The sequence below is a fragment of the Phocoena sinus genome, chromosome 5 (genome assembly GCF_008692025.1).
Source record: "Phocoena sinus isolate mPhoSin1 chromosome 5, mPhoSin1.pri, whole genome shotgun sequence".
Taxonomy (NCBI): domain Eukaryota; kingdom Metazoa; phylum Chordata; class Mammalia; order Artiodactyla; family Phocoenidae; genus Phocoena; species Phocoena sinus.
In genome coordinates, this window is record NC_045767.1 from 29820923 (window position 1) to 29845852 (window position 24930).

At 37.8% G+C, this 24930-nt stretch overlaps 1 protein-coding gene across 2 annotated transcripts in view; it reads right to left on the reverse strand.

The window, feature by feature from the left end:
- Positions 1 to 24930, reverse strand: part of ENPEP (glutamyl aminopeptidase) — a 103739-nt gene that overhangs the window by 61364 nt on the left and 17445 nt on the right. The window contains exons 3-4 of one of the 2 annotated variants that reach the window (XM_032633141.1): positions 24506 to 24637; positions 14 to 134 (exon numbers count right to left, since the gene is read on the reverse strand). In XM_032633141.1, the coding sequence (XP_032489032.1) occupies positions 14 to 134; positions 24506 to 24637 (253 nt within the window). The remainder of the gene's footprint in view (positions 1 to 13; positions 135 to 24505; positions 24638 to 24930) is intronic. The other variant, XM_032633142.1, reaches the window with a different exon arrangement.

Sequence of the window (24930 nt, forward strand, 5' to 3'; positions counted from 1 at the left end):
ATATGGTTCTCACCTAATTTAGGAAGAGAATAATCCATAGCGAAGTAGTCTTCAAAATAATCAAACACACTTTTAGTTATATTTGCAGCATATTCAGCTGTGTGCTTTTGCTCTGGCTGGACATATATAGTGAGCTATTAAAATAAAAAAAACTCAGTGAAAATTTTTCATTTGAAAAAACACAAAAACTATGATACATGACATAGTACAAAGAAGGTGGGCTTTGGAGCCAGGTAAGTCTAATTGGGATCCCAGTTCTGCATGGTCTTGGACAAATCACTTCACGTCTCTGAGACTCATATGTAAAGGAAAAGAATACCGCATAACTCAGTAATTTCAATGACTAGAAATAATGTAATAATTTATAAATAAATAATATATAAATAAAATATACTGTACATAATGTACAGTATATTTTTTAAATGTTATTACTTTTTTCTACTTAGAACATATATTGTCGTCTTAATATTTGTGTATCTATGTATTTATCTCACTTTGTGTAATTCGTCTTTGAAGAAATAAGGCATGTGATTTTTTTTCTCATTTAAAGAGCCCTTAGATACGTGTTTTCCATTTGCTTTTCTATCCACTGCTACCCACACTACCCTTTGATATATTAACTATTCTACTTCCAGAGTCTAAAATACAATGACTCAAAATTTTCTTGAGAGGGAGGCATCTTGATAAGCCAAATCTTGATAAGCTACATCTCTAAGTATCTAGAATATTATTTTTATGCCATGACATAATTTATAAATCAAACCAAGTATAGACTTTTTACTCCCCAATTCTAAGCATGTATAACTCCAAGTAGCCATCACAATATTGAAGGAGAAAAACAATATTGGAAGATTGATAATATCTGACTTCAAGACTTACTGTAAAGCTACAGTAATCAAGACAATGCGGTATTAACAAAACAATAGAAAAATAGATCAGTACAAGACAATAGAGAGCCCAGAAATAGACCCACATAAATATAGTCAACTGATCTTTGACAAAGGAGTAAAGGCAATACAATGGAGCAAAGACTGTATCTTCAATGAATGATGCTGGAATAACTGAACATCCATCTGCAAAAAAATAAATCTAGACACAGACCTTACACCCTTCACAAATATGAACTCAAAATTGATCACATACCTAAATGTAAAACACAAAACTATAAAACTCCTGGAAGATAACATAGGGGAAATCTAGATGACTTTGGATATGAAGATGACTTCTTAGCTTTACCACCAAAGGCATAATCTATGAAAGAAATAACTGATAAGCTAGGCTTCATTAAAACTTTTGCTCTCTGAAAGACAATGTCAAGAGAATGAGAAGATAAGCCGCAGACTGGGAGGAAATATTTGTAGAAGGTCCATCTCATAAACAACAGTTATACAAAATATACAAAGAACTCTTAAAACTCAACAAGAAGAAAGGAAACCTGATTAAAAAATGGGCCAAAGACCTTAATAAGACACCTCACCAAAGAAGATATACAGATATCAAGTATGTATATGAAAAGATGCTTCATATCATATGTCATCAAGGAGATGCAAACTAAAATAACAAAGAGGTACCACAGCACACCTACTACAATGCCAAAATCCAAAACACTGACAACACCAAATGCTGGTGAGGATGTGGAGCAATAGGAATTCCCATACATTGCTGGTGGGAATGCAAGCTGGTACAGCCATTTTGGAGGATAGTTTGGCAGTTGCTTACAAAACTAAACATACTGTTAACATATGGCCCAAGAATTGTGCTCCTTTGTGTTTACCCAAAGGAGTTTAAAACATGTCCTGAGGTTGGTTCAAGATGACAGGATAGAAGGACATGCTCTACTCCCTCTTTCGAGAACACCGGAATCACAACTAACTGCTGAACAATCATAGACAGGAAGACACTGGAACTCACCAAAAAAGATACCCCACATGCAAAGACAAAGGAGAAGCCACAATGAGATGGTAGGAGGGACGCTATCACAATAAAATCAAATCCCATAACTGCTGGGTGGGTGACTCACAAACTGGAGAACACTTATACCACAGAAGTCACCCACTGGAGTGAAGGTTCTGAGCCCCACATCAGGCTTCCCAACCTGGGGGTCTGACAACAGTAGGAGGAATTCCTAGAGAATCAGACTTTGAAGGCAGAGGGATTTGATTGCAGGACTTCGACAGGACTGGGGGAAACAGAGACTCCACTCTTGGAGGACACACACAAAGTAGTGTGCACATTGGGATCCAGGGGAAGCAGCAGTGACCCCATAGGAGACTGAACCAGACCTACCTGCTAGTGTTGGAGGGTCTCCTGCAGAGGCAGGGGGCAACTGTGGCTCACCAAAAGACAAGGACACTGGCAGCAGAAGTTCTGGGAAGTACTCCTTGGCGTGAGCCCTCCCTGAGTCTGCCATTAGTTCCACCAAAGAGCCTGGGTAGGCTCCAGTATTGGGTCGCCTCAGGCCAAACAACCAACAGGGAGGGAACCCAGCCCCACACATCAGCAAACAAGTGGATTAAAGTTTTATTGAACCTTCCCCACCAGAGCAACAGACAGCTCTATCCACCACCAGTCCCTCCCATCAGGAACCTTCAACAAGCCTCTTAGATAGCCTCATCCACCAGAGGGCAGAGAGCAGAAGCAAGAAGAACTACAATCCTGCAGCCTGTGGGACAAAACCCACATTCACACAAAGATAGACAAGATGAAAAGGCAGAGAGCTGTGTACCAGATGAAGGAACAAGATAAAACCCCAGAAAAACAACCAAATGAAATTGAGATAGGCAATCTTCCAGAAAAAGAATTCAGAATAATGATAGTGAAGATGATCCAGGACCTTGGAAAAAGAATGGAGGCAAAGAATTGAGAAGAGGCAAGAAATGTTTAACAAAGATCTAGAAGAAATAAAGAACAAACAAACAGATGAACAATACAATAACTGAAATGAAAACTACACTAGAAGGAATCAATAGCAGAATGACTGAGGCAGAAGAACGAATAAGTGACCTGGAAGACAGAATGGTAGAATTCACTGCTGCGGAAAAGAATAAAGAAAAAAGAATGAAAAGAAAAGAAGACAGCTTAAGAGACCTCTGGGACAACATTAAATGCAACAACATTCGCATTATAGGGGACCCAGAAGGAGAAGAGAGAGAGAAAGGACCTGAGAAAATATTTTAAGAGATTATAGTTGAAAACTTCTGTAACATGGGAAAAGAAGTAGCCACCCAGTCCAAGAAGCACAGAGAGTCCCATACATGATAAACCCAAGGAGAAACATGCCGAGATACATAGTAATCAAATTGGCAAAAATTAAAGACAAAAACATTATTGAAAGCATCAAGGGAAAAATGACAAATAACATACAAGGGAACTCCCATAAGGTTAACATAAGGTTAACAGAGGATTTCTCAGCAGAAACTCTACAAGCCAGAAGGGAGTGGCATGATAGAGTGATGAAAGGGAAGAACCTACAACCAAGATTACTCTGCCCAGTAAGGATCTCATTCAGATTTGATGGAGAAATCAAAAGCTTTACAGAGAAGCAAAAGCTAAAAGAATTCAACACCACCAAACCAGCTCTACAGCAAATGCTAAAGGAACTTCTCTAAGTGGGAAACACAAGAGAAGAAAAGGATCTACAAAAACAGACCCAAAACAATTAAGAAAATGGTCATAGGAACATACGTATCGATAATGACCTTAAACGTGAATGGATTAAATGCTCCAACCAAAAGACACAGGCTTGCTGAATGGATACAAAAACAAGACCCGTATATATGCTGTCTATAAGAGACCCACTTCAGATCTAGGGACACATACAGACTGAAAGTGAGGGGTTGGAAAAAGATATTCCATGCAAATGGAAATCAAAAGAAAGCTGAAGTAGCAATAGTCATATCAAATAAAATAGACTTTAAAATAAAGAATATTACAAGAGATAAGGAAGGACACTACGTAATGATCAAGGGATGACTCCAAGAAGAATATAGAACAATTATAAATATATATGCACCCAACATAGGAGCACCTCAATACGTAAGGCAACTGCTAACAGCTCTAAAAGAGGAAATTAACACAGTAATAGTGAGGGACTTTAACACCTCACTAACACCAATGGACAGATCATCCAAACAAAATTAATAAGGAAACACAAGCTTTAAATGGCACAACAGACCAGATAGGTTTAATTGGTATTTTTAGGACATTCCATCCAAAACCAGCAGATTACACTCTCTTCTCAAGTGTGCATGGAACATTCTCCAGGATAGATCACATTTTGGGTCACAAATCAAACCTCAGTAAATTTAACAAAACTGAAATCATATCAAGCATCTTTTCTGACCACAACGCTATGAGATTAGAAATGAATTACAGGGAAAAAGACATAAAAAACACAAACACATGGAGGCTAAACAATACGTTAACCAAGAGATCACTGAAGAAATCACAGAGGAAATCAAAATATACCTAGAGAAAAATGACAATGAAAACACAACGATCCAAAACCTATGGAATGCAGCAAAAGCAGTTCTAAGAGGGAAGTTTATAGCTATACAAGCCTACCTCAAGAAACAAGAAAAATCTCAAATAAACAATCTAACATTACACCTAAAGGAACTAGAGAAAGAAGAACAAACAAAACCCAAAGTTAGCAGAAGGAAAGAAATCATAAAGATTGGAGCAGCAATAAATGAAATAGAAACAAAGAAAACAATAGCAAAGATCAGTAAAACTAAAAGCTGGTTCTTTGAGAAGGTAAACAAAATTGATAAACCATTAGCCAGACTCATCAAGAAAGAGAGGGAGAGGATTCAAATCAATAAAATTAGAAATGAAAAAGGAGAAGTTACAACAAACACGACAGAAATACAAAGCATCCTAAGAGGCTACTACAAGCAACTCTGTTCCTATAAAATGCACAACCTTCAAGAAATGGACAAATTCTTAGAAAGGTATAGCCTTCCAAGACTGAACAGGAAGAAACAGAAAATAGGAACAGACCAATCACAAGTAATGAAATTGAAACTGTGATTAAAAGTCTTCCAACAAACAAAAGTCCAGGACCAGATGGCTTCACAGGTGAATTCTATCAAACATTTAAAGAAGAGCTAACACCCATTCTTCTCAAACTCTTCTAAAATGTTGCAGAGGAAGGAAAACACCCAAACTCATTCTATGAGGCCACCATCACCCTGATACCAAAACCAGACAAAGATAGTACAAAAACAGAAAATTACAGACCAATATCACTGATGAATATAGATGAAAAAATCCTCAAGAAAACACTAGCGAACAGAATCCAACAACACATTAAAAGGATCATACACCATGATCAAGTGGAGTTTATCCCAGAGATGCAAGGATTCTTCAATATATGCAAATCAATCAATGTGATACACCGTATTAACAAATTGAAGAACAAAACCCATATGATCATCTCAATAGATGCAGAAAAAGCTTTTGACAAAATTCAACACCCATTTATCATAAAAACTCTCCAGAAAGTGGGCATAAAAGGAAGCTACTTTAACATAGTAAAGGTCATATACAATAAACCCACAGTAAACATCATTCTCAATGGTGAAAAACTGAAAGCATTTCCTCTAAGATCAGGAACAAGACAAGGATGTCCACTCTCACCACTGGTATTCAACATAGTTTTGGAAGTCCTAGCCACGGCAATCAGAGAAGCAAAAAGTAAAAAAAGGAATACAAACTGGAAAAGAAGAAGTAAAACTGTCACTGTTTGCAGATGACATGATACTATACACAGAGAATCCTAATGATGCCACCAGAAAACTACTAGAGCTAATCAATGAATTTGGTTAAGTTGCAGGATACAAAATTAATGCACAGAAATATCTTGCATTCCTCTACACTAATGATGAAAGATCTGAAAGAGGAATTAAGGAAACACTCCCATTTAACACTGTAACGAAAAGAATAAGATACCTAGGAATAAACCTACCTAGGGAGACAAAATTCCTGTATGCAGAAAAGTGTAAGACACTGATGAAAGAAATTAAAGATGACACAAACAGATGGAGAAATATACCATGTTCTTGGATTGGAAGAATCAACATTGTGAAAATGAGTATACTACCGAAAGCAATCCCTATCAAATTACCAATGGCATTTTTTACAGAACTAGAACAAAAAGTCTTAAAATTTGTATGGAGACACAAAAGACCCCGAGTAGCCAGAGCAGTCTTGAGGGAAAACAGTGGAAATGGAGGAATCAGACTCCCTGACTTCAGACTATACTACAAAGCTACAGTAATCAAGACAGTATGGTACTGGCACAAAAACAGAAACATAGATCAATGGAACAGGATAGAAAGCCCAGAGAGAAACCCACACACCTATGGTTAACTAATCTATGACAAAGGAGGCAAGGTTGTACAATGGAGAAAAGACAGTCTCTTCAATAAGTGGTGCTGGGAAAACTGGACAGCTACATGTAAAAGAATGAAATTAGAACACTCCCTAATACCATACAGAAAAATAAACTCAAAATGGATTAGAGACCTAAATGTAAGACCGGACACTATAAAACTCTTAGAGAAAAACATAGGAAGAAAACTCTTTGACATAAATCACAGGAATATCTTTTTTGATCCACCTCATAGAGTAATGGAAATAAAAAGAAAAATAAATGGGACCTAATGAAACTTAAAAGCTTTTGCACAGCAAAGGAAACCATAAACAAGATGAAAAGACAACTCTCACAATGGGAGAAAATATTTGCAAAGGAATCAATGGACAAAGGATTAATCTCCAAAATATATAAACAGCTCATGCAGCTCAATATTAAAAAAACAACCAAATCCAAAAATGGGCAGAAGAGCTAAATAGGTATTTCTCCAAAGAAGACATACAGATGGCCAGGAAGTACATGAAAAGCTGCTCAACATAACTAATTATTAGAGAAATGCAAATCAGAGCTACAATGAGGTATCACCCCACACCAGTTAGAATGGCATCATCAGAAAATCTATAAATAACAAATGCTGGAGAGGGTGTGGAGAAAAGGGAACCCTCTTGCACTGTTGGTGGGAATGTAAATTTATACAGCCACTATGAACAGTATGGAGGTTCCTTAAAGAACTAAAAATAGAATTACCATATGACCCAGCAATCCCACTACTGGGCATATACCTTGAGAAAACCATAATTCAAAAAGACACATGCAACCCAGTGTTCATTGCAGCAGTATTTACAATAGCCAGGTCATGGAAGCAACCTAAATGCCCATCAACAGACGAATGGATAAAGAAGTTGTGGTACATATATACAATGGAATATTACTCAGCCATAAACAGGAGCGAAATTGGGTCATTTTTAGATGTGGATGCATCTAGAAGCTGTCATACAGAGTTAAGTAAGTCAGAAAGAGAGAAACAAATACCGTATATTAACGCATATATGTGGAATGTAGGAAATGGTACACATGAACCCATTTGCAGAGCAGAAATTGAGACACAGAAATAGAGAAAAAACGTATGGACACCAAGTGGGGAAAGCGGCAAGGTGTTGGGGTTGTGGTGTGATGAATTGGGAGATTGGTATTGACATGTATACACTGATGTGCATAGAATGGATGACTAATAAAAAATTAATTAATTAAAAAAAAAAGTCCTGCACGAGGATGTTTATAGTAGCTTTGTTTGTAATTGCCAAAACTTGGAAGCACCAAGATGTCTTTCATGTACCAGATAAACTGTGGGCAATGGAATATTACACAGTGCTTAAAAGAAAGAAGCTATGAAACCATGGAAAAACAGGGAGGAACCTTAAATGCATATTATCAATATTAAGTGAAAGAAATGAATCTGAAAGGGCTACACACTGTATGATACCACCTATTTGACATTTTGGAAGAGTCAAAAAGATGGAGACAATAAAGAGATCAGTGGGGCTTCCCTGGTGGCGCAGTGGTTGAGAGTTCGCCTGCCGAAGCAGGGGACACGGGTTCGTGCCCCAGTCCGGGAAGATCCCACATGCCGCGGAGCTGCAGGGGCCCGTGAGCCGTGGCCGTTGAGCCTGTGTGTCCAGAGCCTGTGCTCTGCAACGGGAGAGGCCACAACAGTGAGAGGCCCACATACCGCACACACACACACACACACAAAAATCAGTTGATGACATGCTGGGGTGTGAGAGGTGGCGAGATGAATAGGTAGAGCATAGAGGATTTTTAGGGCAGTGAAAATACTCTGTATGATATAGTAATGATGGATATATGCATACAACTTTAGCCATATTTTCTCAGAAGTGAAGAACAGCAGAAAGATCCAATAATTTAAAGGATGAGTTTCTAAAAAGTATCCTTTGGAAGACCTTCAAGATGGCAGACGAATAAGACGTGGAGATCCACTTTCTCCCCCAAAATACATCAAAAATGCATGTACATGTAGAACAACTACAGAACACCTACTGAACACTGGCAGTAGACTTCAGACTTCCCAAAAGGCAAGAAACTCCCTACATACCTGGGTAAGGCAAAAGGAAAAACAGAGACAAAAGAATAGTGATGGGACCTGCACATCAGGGAGGGAGCTGTGAAGGAGGAAAAGTTCCACACGCTGGAAAGCCCCTTCACTGGTGGAGATGAGGGGTGGGCGGGGGAGAAGCTTCGGAGCCATGGACGAGAATGCAGCAACAGGGGTGAGGAGGGTAAAGTGGAGAGATTCCCGCACAGAGGATCAGTGCCGACCAGCACTCACCAGCCCAAGAGGCTTGTCTGCTCACTCGCCAGGGCAGGCGGGGCTGGGAGCTGAGGCTGAGGCTTCGGAGGTCAGACCCCAGGGAGAGGACTGGGGTTGGCTGCGTGAACACAGCCTGAAGGGGGCTAGTGCGCCACAGATAGCACAGAGAGAGTCTGGGAAAAAGTCCAGAACTGCCTACGAGGAGAGGGGATTCAGAGCACCGCCTAAATGAGCTCCAGAGGTGGGCGTGAGCTGTGGCTATCAGCACAGACACAAGAGACGGGCATGAGATGCTAAGGCTGAGTCTGCAGCCACTAAGAATCCTGTGTGCCAGCACAGGTAACTATCCACACATCCCCTCCCAGGAGCCTGTGCAGCCCGCCACTGCCAGGGTCCTGTCATCCAGGGCCAGCTTCCCCAGGAGAACACATGGTGCGCCTCAGGCTGGTGCAATGTCACACCAACCTCTGTTGCCACAGGCTCTCCCCGCATTCTGTACCCTTCCCCCCCCCCCCCGGCCTGAGTGAGCCAGAGCCCCCTAATCAGCTGCTATTTTAACCCTGTCCTGTCTGGGCAAAGAACAGACGCCCTCAGTCAACCTACATGCAGAGGCGGGTCCAAATCCAAAGCTGAACCCCAGGAGCTGTGCAAACAAAGAAGAGAAATTTCTCCCAGCAGCCTCAGGAGCAGTGGATGAAATCTCCACAATCAACTTGACGTACCCTGCATCTGTGGAATACCTGAATAGACAACGAATCATCCCAAAATTGAGGTGGTGGACTTTGGGAGCAACTGCAGACTTGGGGTTTTCTTTCTGAATCTAATTTGTTTCTGGTTTTATGTTTATCTCAATTTAGTATTTAGAGCTTATTATCACTGGTAGATTTGTTGATTTGGTTGCACTCTTTTTTCTTTATATGTATATATATTTTTCTTCCTTTTTTTCTGATTGTATATGTGTATGCTTCTTTGTGTGATTTTGTCTGTATAGCTTTTCTTTGATGGTTTGTCCTAGGGTTATGTCTGTCCGTTTTTTCTTTTTTTTTTTTTTCATATAGTTTTTAGCACTTGTTATCATTGGTGGATTTGTTTTTTGGTTTGGTCATTCTCTTGTTTCTTTCTTTTTTTTATTATGTCTTTAATTCTTATTTTTAATAATATTTTTTTTTATTTTAGTAACTATTTTATTTTTTCCTTTCTTTCTTTTTCTTCTCCCTTTTCTTCTGAGCCGAGTAGCTGACAGGGTCTTGGTGCTCCGGCGGGTGTCAGGCCTGAGCCTCTGAGGTGGGAGAGCCGAGTTCAGGACATTGGTCCACCAGAGACTGCATTGCCCACATAATATGAAACAGCAAAAGCTCTCCCAGAGATGTCCATCTCAACGCTAAGACCCAGCTCCACGTAACAACCAGCAAGTGACAGTGCTGGACACCCTATGCCAAACAACTAGCAGGACAGGAACACAACCCCACCCATTAGCAGAGAGGCTGCCTAAAATCATAATAAGTTCACAGACACACCAAAACACACAACTGGACATGGTCCTGCCCACCAGAAAGATGAGATCCAGCCTCATCCACCAGAACACAGGCACTAGTCGCCTCCACCAGGAAGCCTACACAAACCACTGAAACAACCTTACCCATGGGGCACAGACACCAAAAACAATGTGAATACGAACCTGCAGCTTTTGAAAAGGAGACTCCAAACACAGTAAGTTAAGCAACATGAGAAGACAGAGAAATATGCAGCAGATGAAGGAGCAAGGTAAAAACCCACCAGGCCAAACAAATGAAGAGGAAATAGGCAGTCTACCTAAAAAAGAATTCAGGGTAATGATAGTAAAGATGATCCAAATCTTGGAAATAGAATGGAGAAAATACAAGAAACGTTTAACAAGGACCTACAAGAACTAAAGAGCAAACCAATGATGAACAACACAATAAATGAAATGAAAAATTCTCTAGAAGGAATCAATAGCAGAATAACTGAGGCAGAAGAATGGATAAGTACCCTGGAAGATAAAATAGTGGAAATAACTACCACAGGGCAGAATAAAGAAAAAAAATGAAAAGAATTGAGGACAGTCTCAGAGACCTCTGGGACAACATTAAACGCACCAACATTTGAATTATAGGGGTCCCAGAGGAAGAAGAGGAAAAAAAAGAACTGAGAAAATATTTGAAGAGATCATAGTTGAAAACTTCCCTAATATGGGAAAGGGAATAGTCAATCAAGTCCAGGAAGCACAGAGAGTCCCACACAGGATAAATCCAAGGAGAAACATGCCAAGACACGTATTAATCAAACTACCAAAAATTACATACAAAGAAAAAATATTAAAAGCAGCAAGGGAAAGGCAACAAATAACATACATGGGGATCCACATAAGTTTAACAGCTGATGTTTCAGAAGAAACTTGCAAGCCAGAAGGGAGTGGTAGGACATACTTAAAGTGATGAAAGGGAAAAACCTAACAACCAAGATTACTCTACCCAGCAAGGATCTCATTCAGATTCCACAGAGAAGTTAACACCTTTACAGACAAAAGCTAAGAGAATTCAGCACCACCAAACCAGCCCTACAACAAATGCTAAAGGAACTTCTCTAGGCAGGAAACACAAGAGAAGGAAAAGACCTACAATAACAAACCCGAAACAAGAAAATGGTAATAGCAACATTAATAACTACCTTAAATGTAAATGGATTAAATGCCCCAATCAAAAGACATAGAGTGGCTGAATGGATATAAAAACAAGACCCGTATATATGCTGTCTACAAGAGACCCACTTCAGACCTAGGGACACATACAGACTGAAAGTGAGGGGATGGAAAAAGATATTCCATGCAAATGGAAATCAAAAGAAAGCTGGAGTAACAATTCTCATATCAGACAAAATAGACTTTAAGATAAAGACTATTACAAGACACAAAGAAGTACACTACATGATGATCAAGGGACCAATCCAAGAAGATATAAGAATTGTAAATATTTATGCACCAAACATAGGAGCACCTCAATACATAAGGCATTGCTAACAGCCATAAAAGAGGAAATTGACAGTAACACAACAGTAGGGGACTTTAACACCCCACTTTCAACGATGGACAGATCATCCAAAATGAAAATAAATAAGGAAACACAAGCTTTAAATGATACATTAAAAGGATGGACTTAATTGATATTTATTGGACATTCCATCCAAAAACAACAAAATACACTTTCTTCTCAAGTGCTCATGGAACATTCTCCAGGATAGACCATATCTTGGCTCACAAATCAAGCCTTGTTAAATTTAAGAAAATTGAAATCATATCAGATATCCTTTCTGACCACAATGCTATGAGACTAGATATCAATTACAGGAAAAAAATCTGTAATATACAAACACATGGATGCTAAACAATACACTACTTAATAACCAAGAGATCACTGAAGAAATCAAAGAGGAAGTCAAAAAATACCTGGAAACATGGGCTTCCCTGGTGGTGCAGTAGTTGGGAGTCCGCCTGCCGATGCAGGGGACATGGGTTCGTGCCCCAGTCCGGGAGGATCACACATGCCGTGGAGGGGCTGGTCCCGTGAGCCATGGCCGCTGGGCCTGCGCGTCCGGAGCCTGTGCTCCGCAGCGGGAGAGGCCACAACAGTGAGAGGCCCGAGTACCACAAAAAAAAAACAAACCCAAAAATACAAACAAAAAAAACCCTAGAAACAAATGACAATGAAAACACAGTGACCCAAAACCTATGGGATGCAGCAAAAGCAGTTCTAAGAGGGAAGTTTATAGCAATACAGTCCTTCCTCAAGAAACCAGAAACATCTTAAATAAACAACCTAACCTTACACCTAAAGCAATTAGAGAGAGAAGAACAAAAAACCCCTAAAGTTACCAAAAGGAAAGAAATTATAAAGATCAGATCAGAAATAAATGAAAAAGAAATGAAGAAAACAGTAGCAAAGATCAGTAAAACTAAATGCTGGTTCTTTGAGAAGATAAACAAAATTGATAAACTATTAGCCAGACTCATCAAGAAAAAAAGGGAGAAGACTCAAATCAATAGAATTATTAATGAAAAAGGAGAAGTAACAGCTGACACTGCAGAAATACAAAGGATCCTGAGAGATTACTACAAGCAACCCAATGCCAATAAAAGGGACAACCTGGAAAAAATGGACAAATTCTTAGAAAAGCACAACTTTCCAAGACTGAACCAGGAAGAAATAGAAAATATAAACAGAGCAATCACAAGCACTGAAATTAAGACTGTGATTAAGAATCTTCCAACAAACAAAAGTCCAGGACCAGATGGCTTCACAGGTGAATTCTATTGGACATTTAGAGAAGAGCTAACACCTATCCTTCTCAAACTCTTCCAAAATATAGCAGAGGGAGGAGCACTCCCAAACTTATTCTATGAGACCACCATCACTCTGATACCAAAACCAGACAAGATGTCACAAAGAAAGAAAACTACAGGCCAATATCACTGGTGAAAATAGATGCAGAAATCCTCAACAAAATACTAGCAAAGAGAATCCAACAGCACATTAAAGGGATCATACACCATGATCAAGTGGTGTTTATCCCAGGAATTCAAGGATTCTTCAGTATATGCAAATCAATGTGATACACCATATAACAAACTGAAGGATAAAAACCATATGATCATCTCAATAGGTGCAGAAAAAGCTTTTGACAAAATTCAACATGCATTTTTGATAAAAACCCTCCAGAAAGTGTGCATAGATGGAACTTACCTCAATAAAATAAAGGCCATAATTGACAAACGCACAGCCAGCATTGTTTTCAGTGGTGAAAAACTGAAACCATTTCTACTAGGATGAGGAAAAAGAGAAGGTTGCCCACTCTCACCACTAGTATTTAAAACAGTTTTGGAAGTTTTAGCCACAGCAATCAGAGAAGAAAATGAAATGAAAGAAATCCAAATCAGAAAAGAAGAAGTAAAACTGTCACTGTTTGCAAATGACATGCTTCTATATACATAGAGAATCCTAAAGATGCTACCAGAAAACTACTAGAGCTAATCAAGGAATTTGGTAAAGTAGCAAGATACAAAATTAATGCACAGAAATATCTTGCATTCCTATACACTAATGATGAAAAATCTGAAAGAGAACTTAAGGAAACACTCCTATTTACCATTGCAACAAAAAAGAATAAAATATCTAGGAATAAACCTACCTAAGGAGACAAAAGACCTATATGCAGAAAACTGTAAGACACTGATGGAAAGAAATTAAAGATGATACAAACAGAGAGATACACAGTGTTATTGGATTGGAAGAGTCAACATTGTGAAAATGACTATAATACCCAAAGCAATCTACAGATTCAATGCAATCCCTATCAAACTACCAATGGCATTTTTCACAGAACTAGAACAAAAAATTTCACAATTTGTGTGTAAACACAAAAGATGTTGAATAGCCAAAGCAATCTTGAGAAAGAAAAACAGAGCTGGAGGAATCAGGCTCCCTGACTTCAGACTATATTACAAAGCTACAGTAATCAAGACAGTATGCTACTGGCACAAAAACAGAAATATAGATCAATGGAACAGGCTAGAAAGCCTAGACATAAACCTATGCACATATGGTCACCTTATCTTTGATAAAGGAGGCAAAAATATACAATGGAGAAAAGACAGCCTCTTCAATAAGTGGTGCTGGGAAAATTGGACAGCTACATTGAAAAGAATGAAATTAAAACACTCTAACACTATACACAAAAATAAACTAAAAATGGTTTAAAGACCTAAATATAAGGCCAGACACTATAAAACTCTTAGTGGAAAACATAGAACACTCTATGACATAAATCACAGCAAAATCCTTTTTGACTCACCTCGTAGAGAAATGGAAATAAAAACAAAAATAAACAAATGGGACCTAATGAAACTTAAAAGCTTTTTCACAGCAAAGGAAACCATAAACAAGATGAAAAGCAACCTTTAGAATGGGAGAAGATATTTGCAAACGAAGCAACTGACAAAGGATTAATCTCCAAAATATACAAGCAGCTCATGCAGCTTAATATCAAAAAAAAACCCAATCCAAAAATGGGCAGAAGACTTAAGTAGGCATTTCTCCAGAGAAGATATACAGATTGCCAACAAACACACGAAAGGATACTCCACATCACTAATCATTAGAGAAATGCAAATCAAAACTACAATGAGGTATCACACCTCACACTGGTCAGAATGGCCATCATCAAAAAATCTACTAACAAGTGCTGGAGCGGATGTGGAGAAAAGGGAGCCCTGTTGCACTGTTGGTGGGAATGTAAATTGATACAGCTACTATGGAGAACAGTATGGAGGTTCCTTAAAATACTAAAAATAGAACTACCATGTGACCCAGCAATCCCACTACTGGGCATATACCCTGAGAAAACCATAATTCAAAAAGGGTCATGTACTACAATGTTCATTTCAGCACTATTTTGAATAGTCAGGACATGGCAGCAATCTAAGCAATCTAAGTGATAAAGAAGATGTGGCACATATATACAATGGAATATTACAGAGTGAAGTAAGTCAGAGAGAAAGAAGTATATGCTAACACATATATATGGAATGTAAAAAAAATGGTTTTGAAGAAACTAGGGATAGGGCAGGAATAAAGATGCAGATGTAGAGAATGGACTTAAGGACATGAGGAGGGGGAAGGGTAAGCTGGGAGAAGTGAGAGAGTGGTGTGGGCATATATACACTATCAAATGTAAAATAGATAGCTAATGGGAAACAGCTGTATGGCACAGGGAGATCAGCTTGGTGCTTTGTGTCCACCTAGAGGGGTGGGATAGGGAGGCCTGGAGGGAGATGCAAGAGCTAGGAGAAATGGGAGTGTATGTATATATGTATAGCTGATTCACTTTGTTATACAGCAGAAACTAACACACCATTGTAAAGCAATTATACTCCAATAAAGATGTTAGAAAACAAAAACACTGTAGTGCTTCAATATGGCATAATGGTATGCTTTAACAAATAAAATGGTAGTTTTTGAATATATATATATAATTTTATATATATATATAAAACCACATTAAATCATGAATTTTAAAGCACATGCAAAGATGCTCAACATCACTAATCATCAGAGAAATGCAAATCAACACCACAATGAGGTATCACATCACACCAGTCAGAATGGCCATCATCACAAAATCTACAAACAATAAATGCTGGAGAGGGTGTGGAGAAAAGGGAACCCTCCTGCACTGTTGGTGGGAATGTAAATTGATACAGCCACTATGGAGAGCAGTATGGCGGTTCCTTAAAAAACTAAATATAGGGCTACCATATGACTCAGCAATCCCACTACTGGGCATATACTCTGAGAAAACCATAATTCAGAAAGATACACGTACCACAGTGTTCACTGCCACACTATTTACAATAACCAGGACATGGAAGCAACCTAAATGTCCTTCAGCAGATGAATGGATAAAGAAGATGTGGCACATATATACAGTGGAATATTACTCAGCCATAAAAAGACACCAAACTGAGTTATTTGTAATGAGGTGGATGGACCTAGAGTCTGTCATACAGAGTGAAGTTAAGTCAGAAAGAGAAAAACAAATACCATATGCTAACGCACATATATGGAATCTAAAAAAAAACGGTACTGATCCACCTAGTGTCAGGGCAGGAATAGAGACACAGACGTAGACAACGGACTTGAGGATACGGGGTTTGAGCGGGGGAAGGGGAAGCTGGGATGAAAGGAGAGAGCAGCACTGACATATATACACTACCAAATGTGAAATGGATGGCTCGTGGGAAGCAGCTGCATAGCACAGGGAGATCAGGTTGATGCTTTGTGTTGACCTAGAGGGGTGGGATAGAGGGTGGGAGTAAGGCTCAAGAGGGAGGGGATATGGGGATATATGTATACATATACCTGATTTACTTTGTTGTACAGCAGAAACTAACACAACATTGTAAAGCAATTATACTCCAATAAAGATAATAAAAAAATAAATAAAAATAAAAAGAATCCCTTAAATTACTATCGCTGACTCACTGTTCTCCCAAGCTACTGGGTGATTGACATTCTTGCTTTATTTGTCTAAGTAAAGATGTGTTCATCTCCAAAGGCTACAAAATTCACTCATTTATCATCCCCTTTCTTTTAAAGTTTGTTTTGTTTTATTTATTTATTTATTTATTTATTTTTGCTTTCTAGAAGAAGTGATACATTTCCTCACCGCCCTCCTGTTCTCTTTGTGAACAACATGCGTTTTCCAAGAAGTTAAGTGAAACTAAGGATCCAGTTGGTGGCCACTGAACAGAGAGAAGGTAATTGCCCCCTATGAAATCAAAACTATCACGTTCATATAGCATTGTCATGTTGTAAACAGATTCTCAGAATTTCCACCACATCTGTTCTCTTCTGTTAAAAACTTCAGAAAGGGTAGTTCCTCTTGCCTCACTCTGCTGTTGTGTACACACTCTGTACTTTTGTGTTGCACGTAATATTTGGAGAGTGAAAGAGGGTTGAAAAAGAGGAAGAAGAGATAACAGTGAGGTCTCCCAACTTAGGTGGAGCAATGGGGAGGAGAAAGACTATGTGCTTTTTCTGTCAATATGTTCACATTGCCCATGCTGGTTGATTGACTCCCTTCAATCAGAATTCTTCTGAGACAATATAATCAGGTTTTTCTTCCTCTCCATATTTCTATTGTTGGCAGCAACAGGAATGCAGTGTCCTTAAATAGGATTGGTGTTAGTGTAAATTCGATCGAAATAAAAGCAATGCCTTCCTTTTTTGTTTCTGAGAAACTCAACACCACAGAGAAGTATGTTCTGTCTTTACAGTCTGGCCAGTCTGCAGATCACATGTGATCGATGACCCTTATTTTGATGTATAATCCATTATATTTTATGACCACTGCTTTGATCAACTGAGCTAAGCAATCACAGAATATATAGATACAGCCTGTTAACCTTGTAACATTATTAGCCAAAGCATATCTATGTGTCCTATCTGCCATATATCAGAAACATTTTTATGTTAAAGATCACTTTCTATGGGCGTCGGTAGAAGCTGCTAACCCACCTCCCTCATTTGCTGAGCCTCAGCACTGCTGTCCATGACAAAATTCAGTAAATTACTCCTGAATTGTCATTGCTTTGTAATAATTACTATCATTCTAGTTTACATGCTTGCTTTATTGAGATGATTTTTTTAAAGCCTGTGATAACCATATTGAAATAGCATGGGGTGAGGAAGGAGATATGCATGCATATTCTTCTTCTTACTTTCTGAAAAGTCATATATGCCTTTATTATTCAAAGACTCTATTAAAGGTTAAATATAAAGGTTTTTATATAAGCTTTATAACTATATATATATATATATATATATATGAAGTTTGTAAGGCTTCAAGAACTTAACTTGAATGCATATATTTAGTTTTTAAAGATACTAAGTTTCCTAAGTGAATTAAGTTACCTAGATATACCACTGTTGGATACTATTTTTTAAATTTATTTATTTTTGGCCACACTGCACAACTTCTGGGATCTTAGCTCCCTGACGAGGGATTGAACCCATGCCCCCTGCATTGGAAGCGCAGAGTCTTAACCACTGGGCTGCCAGGGAGGTCCATGGGTACTTTTAGTCATAACTCAAAGCACTGCATCTATTGAGCTAGTGTCAGGTGTAAAATCTGTGCTTTCTGAAGCTTATATGCAGCTGATTATTCTTTTAGGAGGTGTGATACATCTTACATCTGCTTTATCACTGTTGTTGTTGTTGCCTTTCTTTTATCATATGGCAACCTACTGTAAAGGATGCTTTTAGAATTGTTAATATTGTCCTTTTAATTAAGGGTCTCCAGGAATTTGAGAGATGGAATGTAAGTCCACGACAATTTATTCTAATTGGTTGCTGTCACTTCTTTTATGTGTAATCATTATGATTAACTATTAGTCTTACTGGATACTTAAAAATTCCCAGGTAATGTGATAAGCACTTACCATGCAATGTCTCACTCTACACACCAATTCTATGAATCTGGCACTATTAATAATAATAAAATATAATGTTTTGCATCACTGATGATATCTTTACCCCAATCCTTTCATTAGCCCAGTTTTCACAATTATAAAGTCCAAAGAGTTCTGAAAATCAAAAGTTGTTTTATATGTTCTAAGCAAACAAATTTGTCAGTAACATCTGACCTGAACTGATAGGAGTTTTTAAAAATAATTTTTATTTTCTCACTAAAAAATATTGCTGCAGAAATACTACTGTTTGATTATAAGGTGCTGCCCTAGAGCCCATTGTAGTTACTCAATAATACTCAATATTCGTACCATATTACTATTCACAAATCTGAAAATTTCTGACGTCAAACATACAACTAGACACAAAGGTTTTAGGTAAGGATTGTAGAGTTCTATTTCAAATTTTAGAGTTGGAAGAGTTTTAAAAATAAACTTCCTCATTGTGTACATTGTGTGCGTGAGAAAAATGTGTACATGAGAAAAACGAAGTAAGACAAAACTGACACTAAACTTCAGCACAAAGTTTGTTTTTTACTGTATCATACTTCTTCTTTTCTCTACTCCTAAGAATGAAACCTGACTTTCCCTAGCTACAAAATAGAGGTAACAACAGTACCTATCTGATAATGTGAGCAGTTAATAAGCTAATGTGTAAGCAATTCTTGACACATGATAGCTCTGTGTGTCCCATCAAGAACATTAGTATCATTAGAGATAATACATTGAATGATTAACCTCTGTAATTTTCTTTGTCTGCACTTCCTTATATGTGGGTGGTATCCACATTACCATTAGGAACACTAGGAGAATGAAGGGGGAAAAAATAGAAGTTAAGTTTTTGAAGTCCAGAATAGGCTTTTCATGCCTACACAATAAATTTGACCATGTGAACAGAAAGGAATCAGATTGAACAGATGCTACCCACCACTACCACCATCACCCTAGTCAGAAGCCCAGTCAGGGCCTACAGGGTTCCCACTACCACCTGGCAGCCCTGCAGGTCTGCTGTGTCCTGTGTCCATGTTTTTGTTGTCCTTGTCTGCTGTGCATCTTCCATTGACAAAGGTGACCAAACATCCAGGTTTGCCCAGAATGTCCTAGGAATGTAAGTCTGTTGCTTATCTGCTTACACCTCTTATGCCAGCATAATTAATAACACCTTCTCTATTATTTATATTTTATAAATGATAAAAATGTATGATCACTCTCCCCATTGACAACAGTCTGCCTTTCCACTGCCGATCATCCAGCAGAGTTAGCACCTGTTCATCTCTTAAGGTTTTTGTATCTTATCTCTACTGTTCCAAATAGACACACCCCTTTAAATGGCCCAGGACCCTTGCAGGGGCCCCTAAAGCAGAAGATGAGATCTTTGGCACTCAAAAATGGCATGATCAGCAGAGACCTTAAAACACAGTTGGGAGACACTGGACAGTGGTGACCACTTATGTTTCACATCTTAATTGAAGTGCAGACACCTTAGCATATTTCACTCCCTTCAGGGCTTAGCATCCTCCTTGTGCACATAGTATGTGCTCAACAAAGACTGATAAAACATTCTGATTGGAGGAACCCTCAATTTTATTATCAATGCTGATGTAACCAGGATGAGAAAGAGAAAAGAACTTGATATTGTTTTTAATTCTATAAATGCGTGTTTAAGATACATGGTTGATATTACAGGAGGTCATCAATGTGTTTAATTTTTTATAAGTTTATGTTCTTCTAAATATTCTTCCAGCAGTAGGCAGAAATTTGGGGGAAGGGGAATACTTAGTAGAAAAGAATAGTGATACTTTGGGGTTTTTTTCAACTTTTCTTTGTGACTGCCTTATCACAGGAATGTGATATACACTTCCTAAATTTTAGATTGCCCCTTATCCATAGATAAATTATTACAAATATGCAGAACCTTGGCTTGAAGTTTGGGTGACTAAGGACTGTAATTTCGCTGTGGCTTTGAAGTTTCACAATGTGTTCAGAACTTTGAGTTCCAGAGCTCAGCTGCCATGAGGTGTTGTTTGAGAAGAAACCCAGCATCGTCACTTAGGTTACACAAAACATTTGTTGACAGCTTACTTCTCATTTAACTCAAAATTTGAGTTGTTTGATGCTTGGTGATTATCATTCCTGCAGTAGAATTTTTCAAAACAAATAATAAACATTAAAAAATCTAACTTATAGAATTTTATATTCTTTTTTATTTTTGTATATTTAAATAAAGAATAAGGATCATTAGCAATCTTCTGTGGCTTCCTGAATTAAATACATTCCTTCAGGGAAGATTAAGAGACCTTAATTTAGAATAGTCCTTCCAGAAAAGAAAGAAATTTTTTAAAAATTCATTAAAATGTTATAAAAATCAAACTCATTCTGAAAACTTGGCATCAAAAAGACCACAAATAAAAATGCTGGAGAGGGTGTGGAGAAAAGGGAACACTTGTACACTGTCAGTGGGAATATAAATTTGTGCAGCCACCATGGAAAACAGTATGGAAGTTTCTCAAAAAACTAAAAATAGAACTACCATATGACCCAGCAATTCCACTGCTGGGTATACATCCAAAGAAAACAAAAACATTAATTCAAAAAGGTATATGGATTGGGTTGTTTGTTTTTTTGATATTGAGCTACATGAGCTGCTTGTATATTTTGGAGATTAATCCTTTGTCAGTTGCTTTGTTTGCAAATATCTCCTCCCATTTTGAGGGTTGTCTTTTTGTCAACCTTTTTGTCAAAGGGTTTCCTTTGCTGTGCAAAAGCTTTTAAGTTTCATTAGGTCCCATTTGTTTATTTTTGCTTTTATTTCTGTTTCTCTAGGATGTGGGTCAGAAAGGATCTTGCCCTGATTTGGGATATGGGGATATATGTATACATATAGCTGATTCACTTTGTTATACAGCAGAAACTAACACAACACTGTGAAGCAATTATACTCCAATAAAGATGTTAAAAAGAAAAAGGTATATGCACTGCAGCGTTCATAGTAGCATATTTACAATAGCCAAGATATGGAAGCAAACTAAGTGTCCATCAATGAATGGAGACGATGTGGTGTATATATATATACAATGAAATACTACACAGCCAAAAAATAATGAAAATTTGACATTTGCAACAACATGGATGGACTTGGAGGGTATTATACTTAGTGAAATAAGTCAGACAGAGAGAGACAAATACTGTATGATATCACTTATATGTGGAATCTGAAAAATAAAACAAACTAATGAATATAACATAAAAGAAACAGACTCACAGATATAGAGAACAAACTAGTGGTTACCGGTGGGGAGGGGGAGGGGAGGGGCAAAATACAGGTAAGGGATTAAGAGGTACAAACAGCTATGTGTAATATAAATAAGCTATAAGGACATATTGTACAGCCCAGGGAATATAGCCAATATTTTATAATAGCTATGAATGGAGTATAACCTTTAAAAGTTGTGAATTACTGTGTTGCACATCTGAACTTCATTGTTAACCAACTATATCTCAATAAAAAAAATGTAATGCAACTAATATTCAAAAAAGGAAATAAGCAGAGTTAAGTCTTTTGAGCTACTTTCCAAACTTGGTTACCTTTTTTCCTAACAATTTTTTAGGGTTGAGTCCTCTAATCTTCATGAGCAACAAGGACATTTTAAGCATAGTGAATGGTTCAAGTACTAATATCTGCTACTCCAGGTAAACAGTTAAGAAGAACATAGGCCTCGATTCAGTATTTACTGACATAAAGGATTCTTGCCAGAATGGTGAGTTCAGTCAGGGTATTATAGATTTTTGGACTGCACAGTATAATCTGACTATGAATAGCAGGTGATAAATATACCAGAATAATACTGTCAGAAACAGTGGATAAGAATAGTTTTTTGATTCATGAAATTTCTCTTAAAAATGTTGTATTACACAAAAAGTAACTAGCTTAATCTTTTTTTTTAGCTGAACAAGTAATATAGAGATTTTGGCTCTAGATCATGCAGAATATTGATGCTTTAATGTACTCCCACTGCAAACAAACAGAAATGATAGTTGCAATATAGAAGTGGAAAACCCACGAGACGTATCAGGGCTTCAAACAATATAAGCATCTCCGTGGAGTTGATAAAGACACAAAGAAGTTGGCAGGAACTAAAGCTATTCGCTTATTGGGCTCTGGTTTTTTAAGGAATTAGCAACAAATTCCTGGAGGTTAGAGTAAGGTCATGCTTTGGAAATTATTTTTTTTAAACTCTGACTACTATTGCTGATTGTTTTATCATAGTTTCCTGTTTTTATTTTATGGTGATCATATCTTCTTGAATCTCTGAGTGTAATAATTAAAGGTTGTGTTGTCAGAATATGTTTAATTTTTTATGGCTTTTTTTTTGTTTCCCTAACTATTTTTATTTACTCACACTGTGCTTTTCTGTTGGTCTTGGATTTTCTCTTTTATGTTGCTTGTTTTCCTCATATGTCTGTCTTAGGCTGTCTGTTTAGCTCTAAGAATATAGTACTGTGAGACTGGTGTGGGTTCCCACCGATGTTACTTTCAGGTAGATATAAGTAGTGTGGTTTTCCTGTAATTCCCTCTGGAGTGGGAAATTGTACTGGAGCATTTGTGCTTGGGTGTTAAGGGCTAGATTTCAATTTAGAGTGAATGGGTAGGGAGCCAATCAAATGCCAAAGAGGTGGAATTTACCTTGAATTGACATTCACATTAGATGCCTTTAAGTTCTCCTGCAAGGTTCTGTTCAGTTGTGAAGAAAAGAACCCCACAGGTTTTTGCAGGAGGGAAACTCTGGTTGCCTGTCTTCTGTAGATGGGGTGGAGGGAGGAGCATCTCTCCCCTCCAGTGAGGTAAAGATATTTTTCAGAATATCACATTTCAGAACATTTAGCAGGGCACATTGTTTGAAAAGAATCTGGAATTTGAGTCTCCACCACTTGCCAGTTGGGTGATCTTGAGCAAATTAATTAAACTCATTATTTCAGTTTTCTCATCTGTAAAGTAGGAGCGATGATTTCTTCCTTATAAAATTATATTGCAAAGATTATAATGTTTTATATATATAATATGTATCACAGAGGCAGACTAACGGTTAGACAGCTTAGCAAGTGTTCAGGGCATGAGCAAATTGGGGGCCCCCCAAAAGAGAAAAATAATTAGGTAAAAGTATTTAGAATTACTTTTCTAATTTAGAATCTAATTTAGAATCTACTTTTCTAAGAAAATTATTCAGTTCATCATTTTGATTTAAAAAAAGCTTATTTGTGTTTTCTTACACTTTTAGAAAATGCTTTTTGATACTTTGCTGTTGTCCTATGTTGAATTACATATTGGAATGGCACCACAAACATCTCAGTGCTTAGTTACTTGAAGGATTTTCATCTCCCTCTGGTTTCCTCCTCTCCCTCTGGTCTTCATCTGGAACCCCCAAACACATACACCCAATCATTTTACTAAATTAAGCATGTGCAAATATTTAATACCTTTGTGCTGATATACTTAGGAGCTAGCTTTGGACTTATAGTGAATTTTCACCTTAAATAATTCAAGACTATCCATTCCTATGGCTGTTTTGTTTGTTTAATTTTCACCTGGGTCCTTTCAGCTTACATTTTTCTATATTATTCAGTGTATCATCAGGCTCACAGAGCCCGGTGACTAAAGGGCTTTTCTGGTCTGTTGTGTGAAAAAAAAAAACAACTATTCAAAAAAATTATAAAATCACAAATGCATAGGTGGTAAATTTAAAAAATATATAGTGGTACTCACAGGTATCCCCCTATTTGATATCCTCATTATGGAGTCAAATTGATGTACAGCAAAGCACACCAGGTAAGTGCTCATGGGAACAGACTTCTGGAAAGTTGTTCGATTCCATTTATCATCCACCGACTCTTCTTTCTGTTGAAAGCAAAAGATAATCTTTTTTTTTTTTTTTTTTTAAGAGAGTTGAGTCTTTTTTTTTTTTTTTAATTTATTTAGTCTATTTATTTTGGCTGCTTTTGTTCTTTGTTGTGGTGCACGGGCTTCTCATTGTGGTAGCTTCTCTTGTTGTAGAGCACGGGCTTTAGTAGTTGTAGCTCGCGGGGTTGGTTGCCCCGCGGCATGTGGGATCTTCCCGGATCAGGGCTCGAACCACTGTTCCCTGCATTGGTAGGCAGACTCCTAACCACTGCGCCACCAGGGAAGCCCCA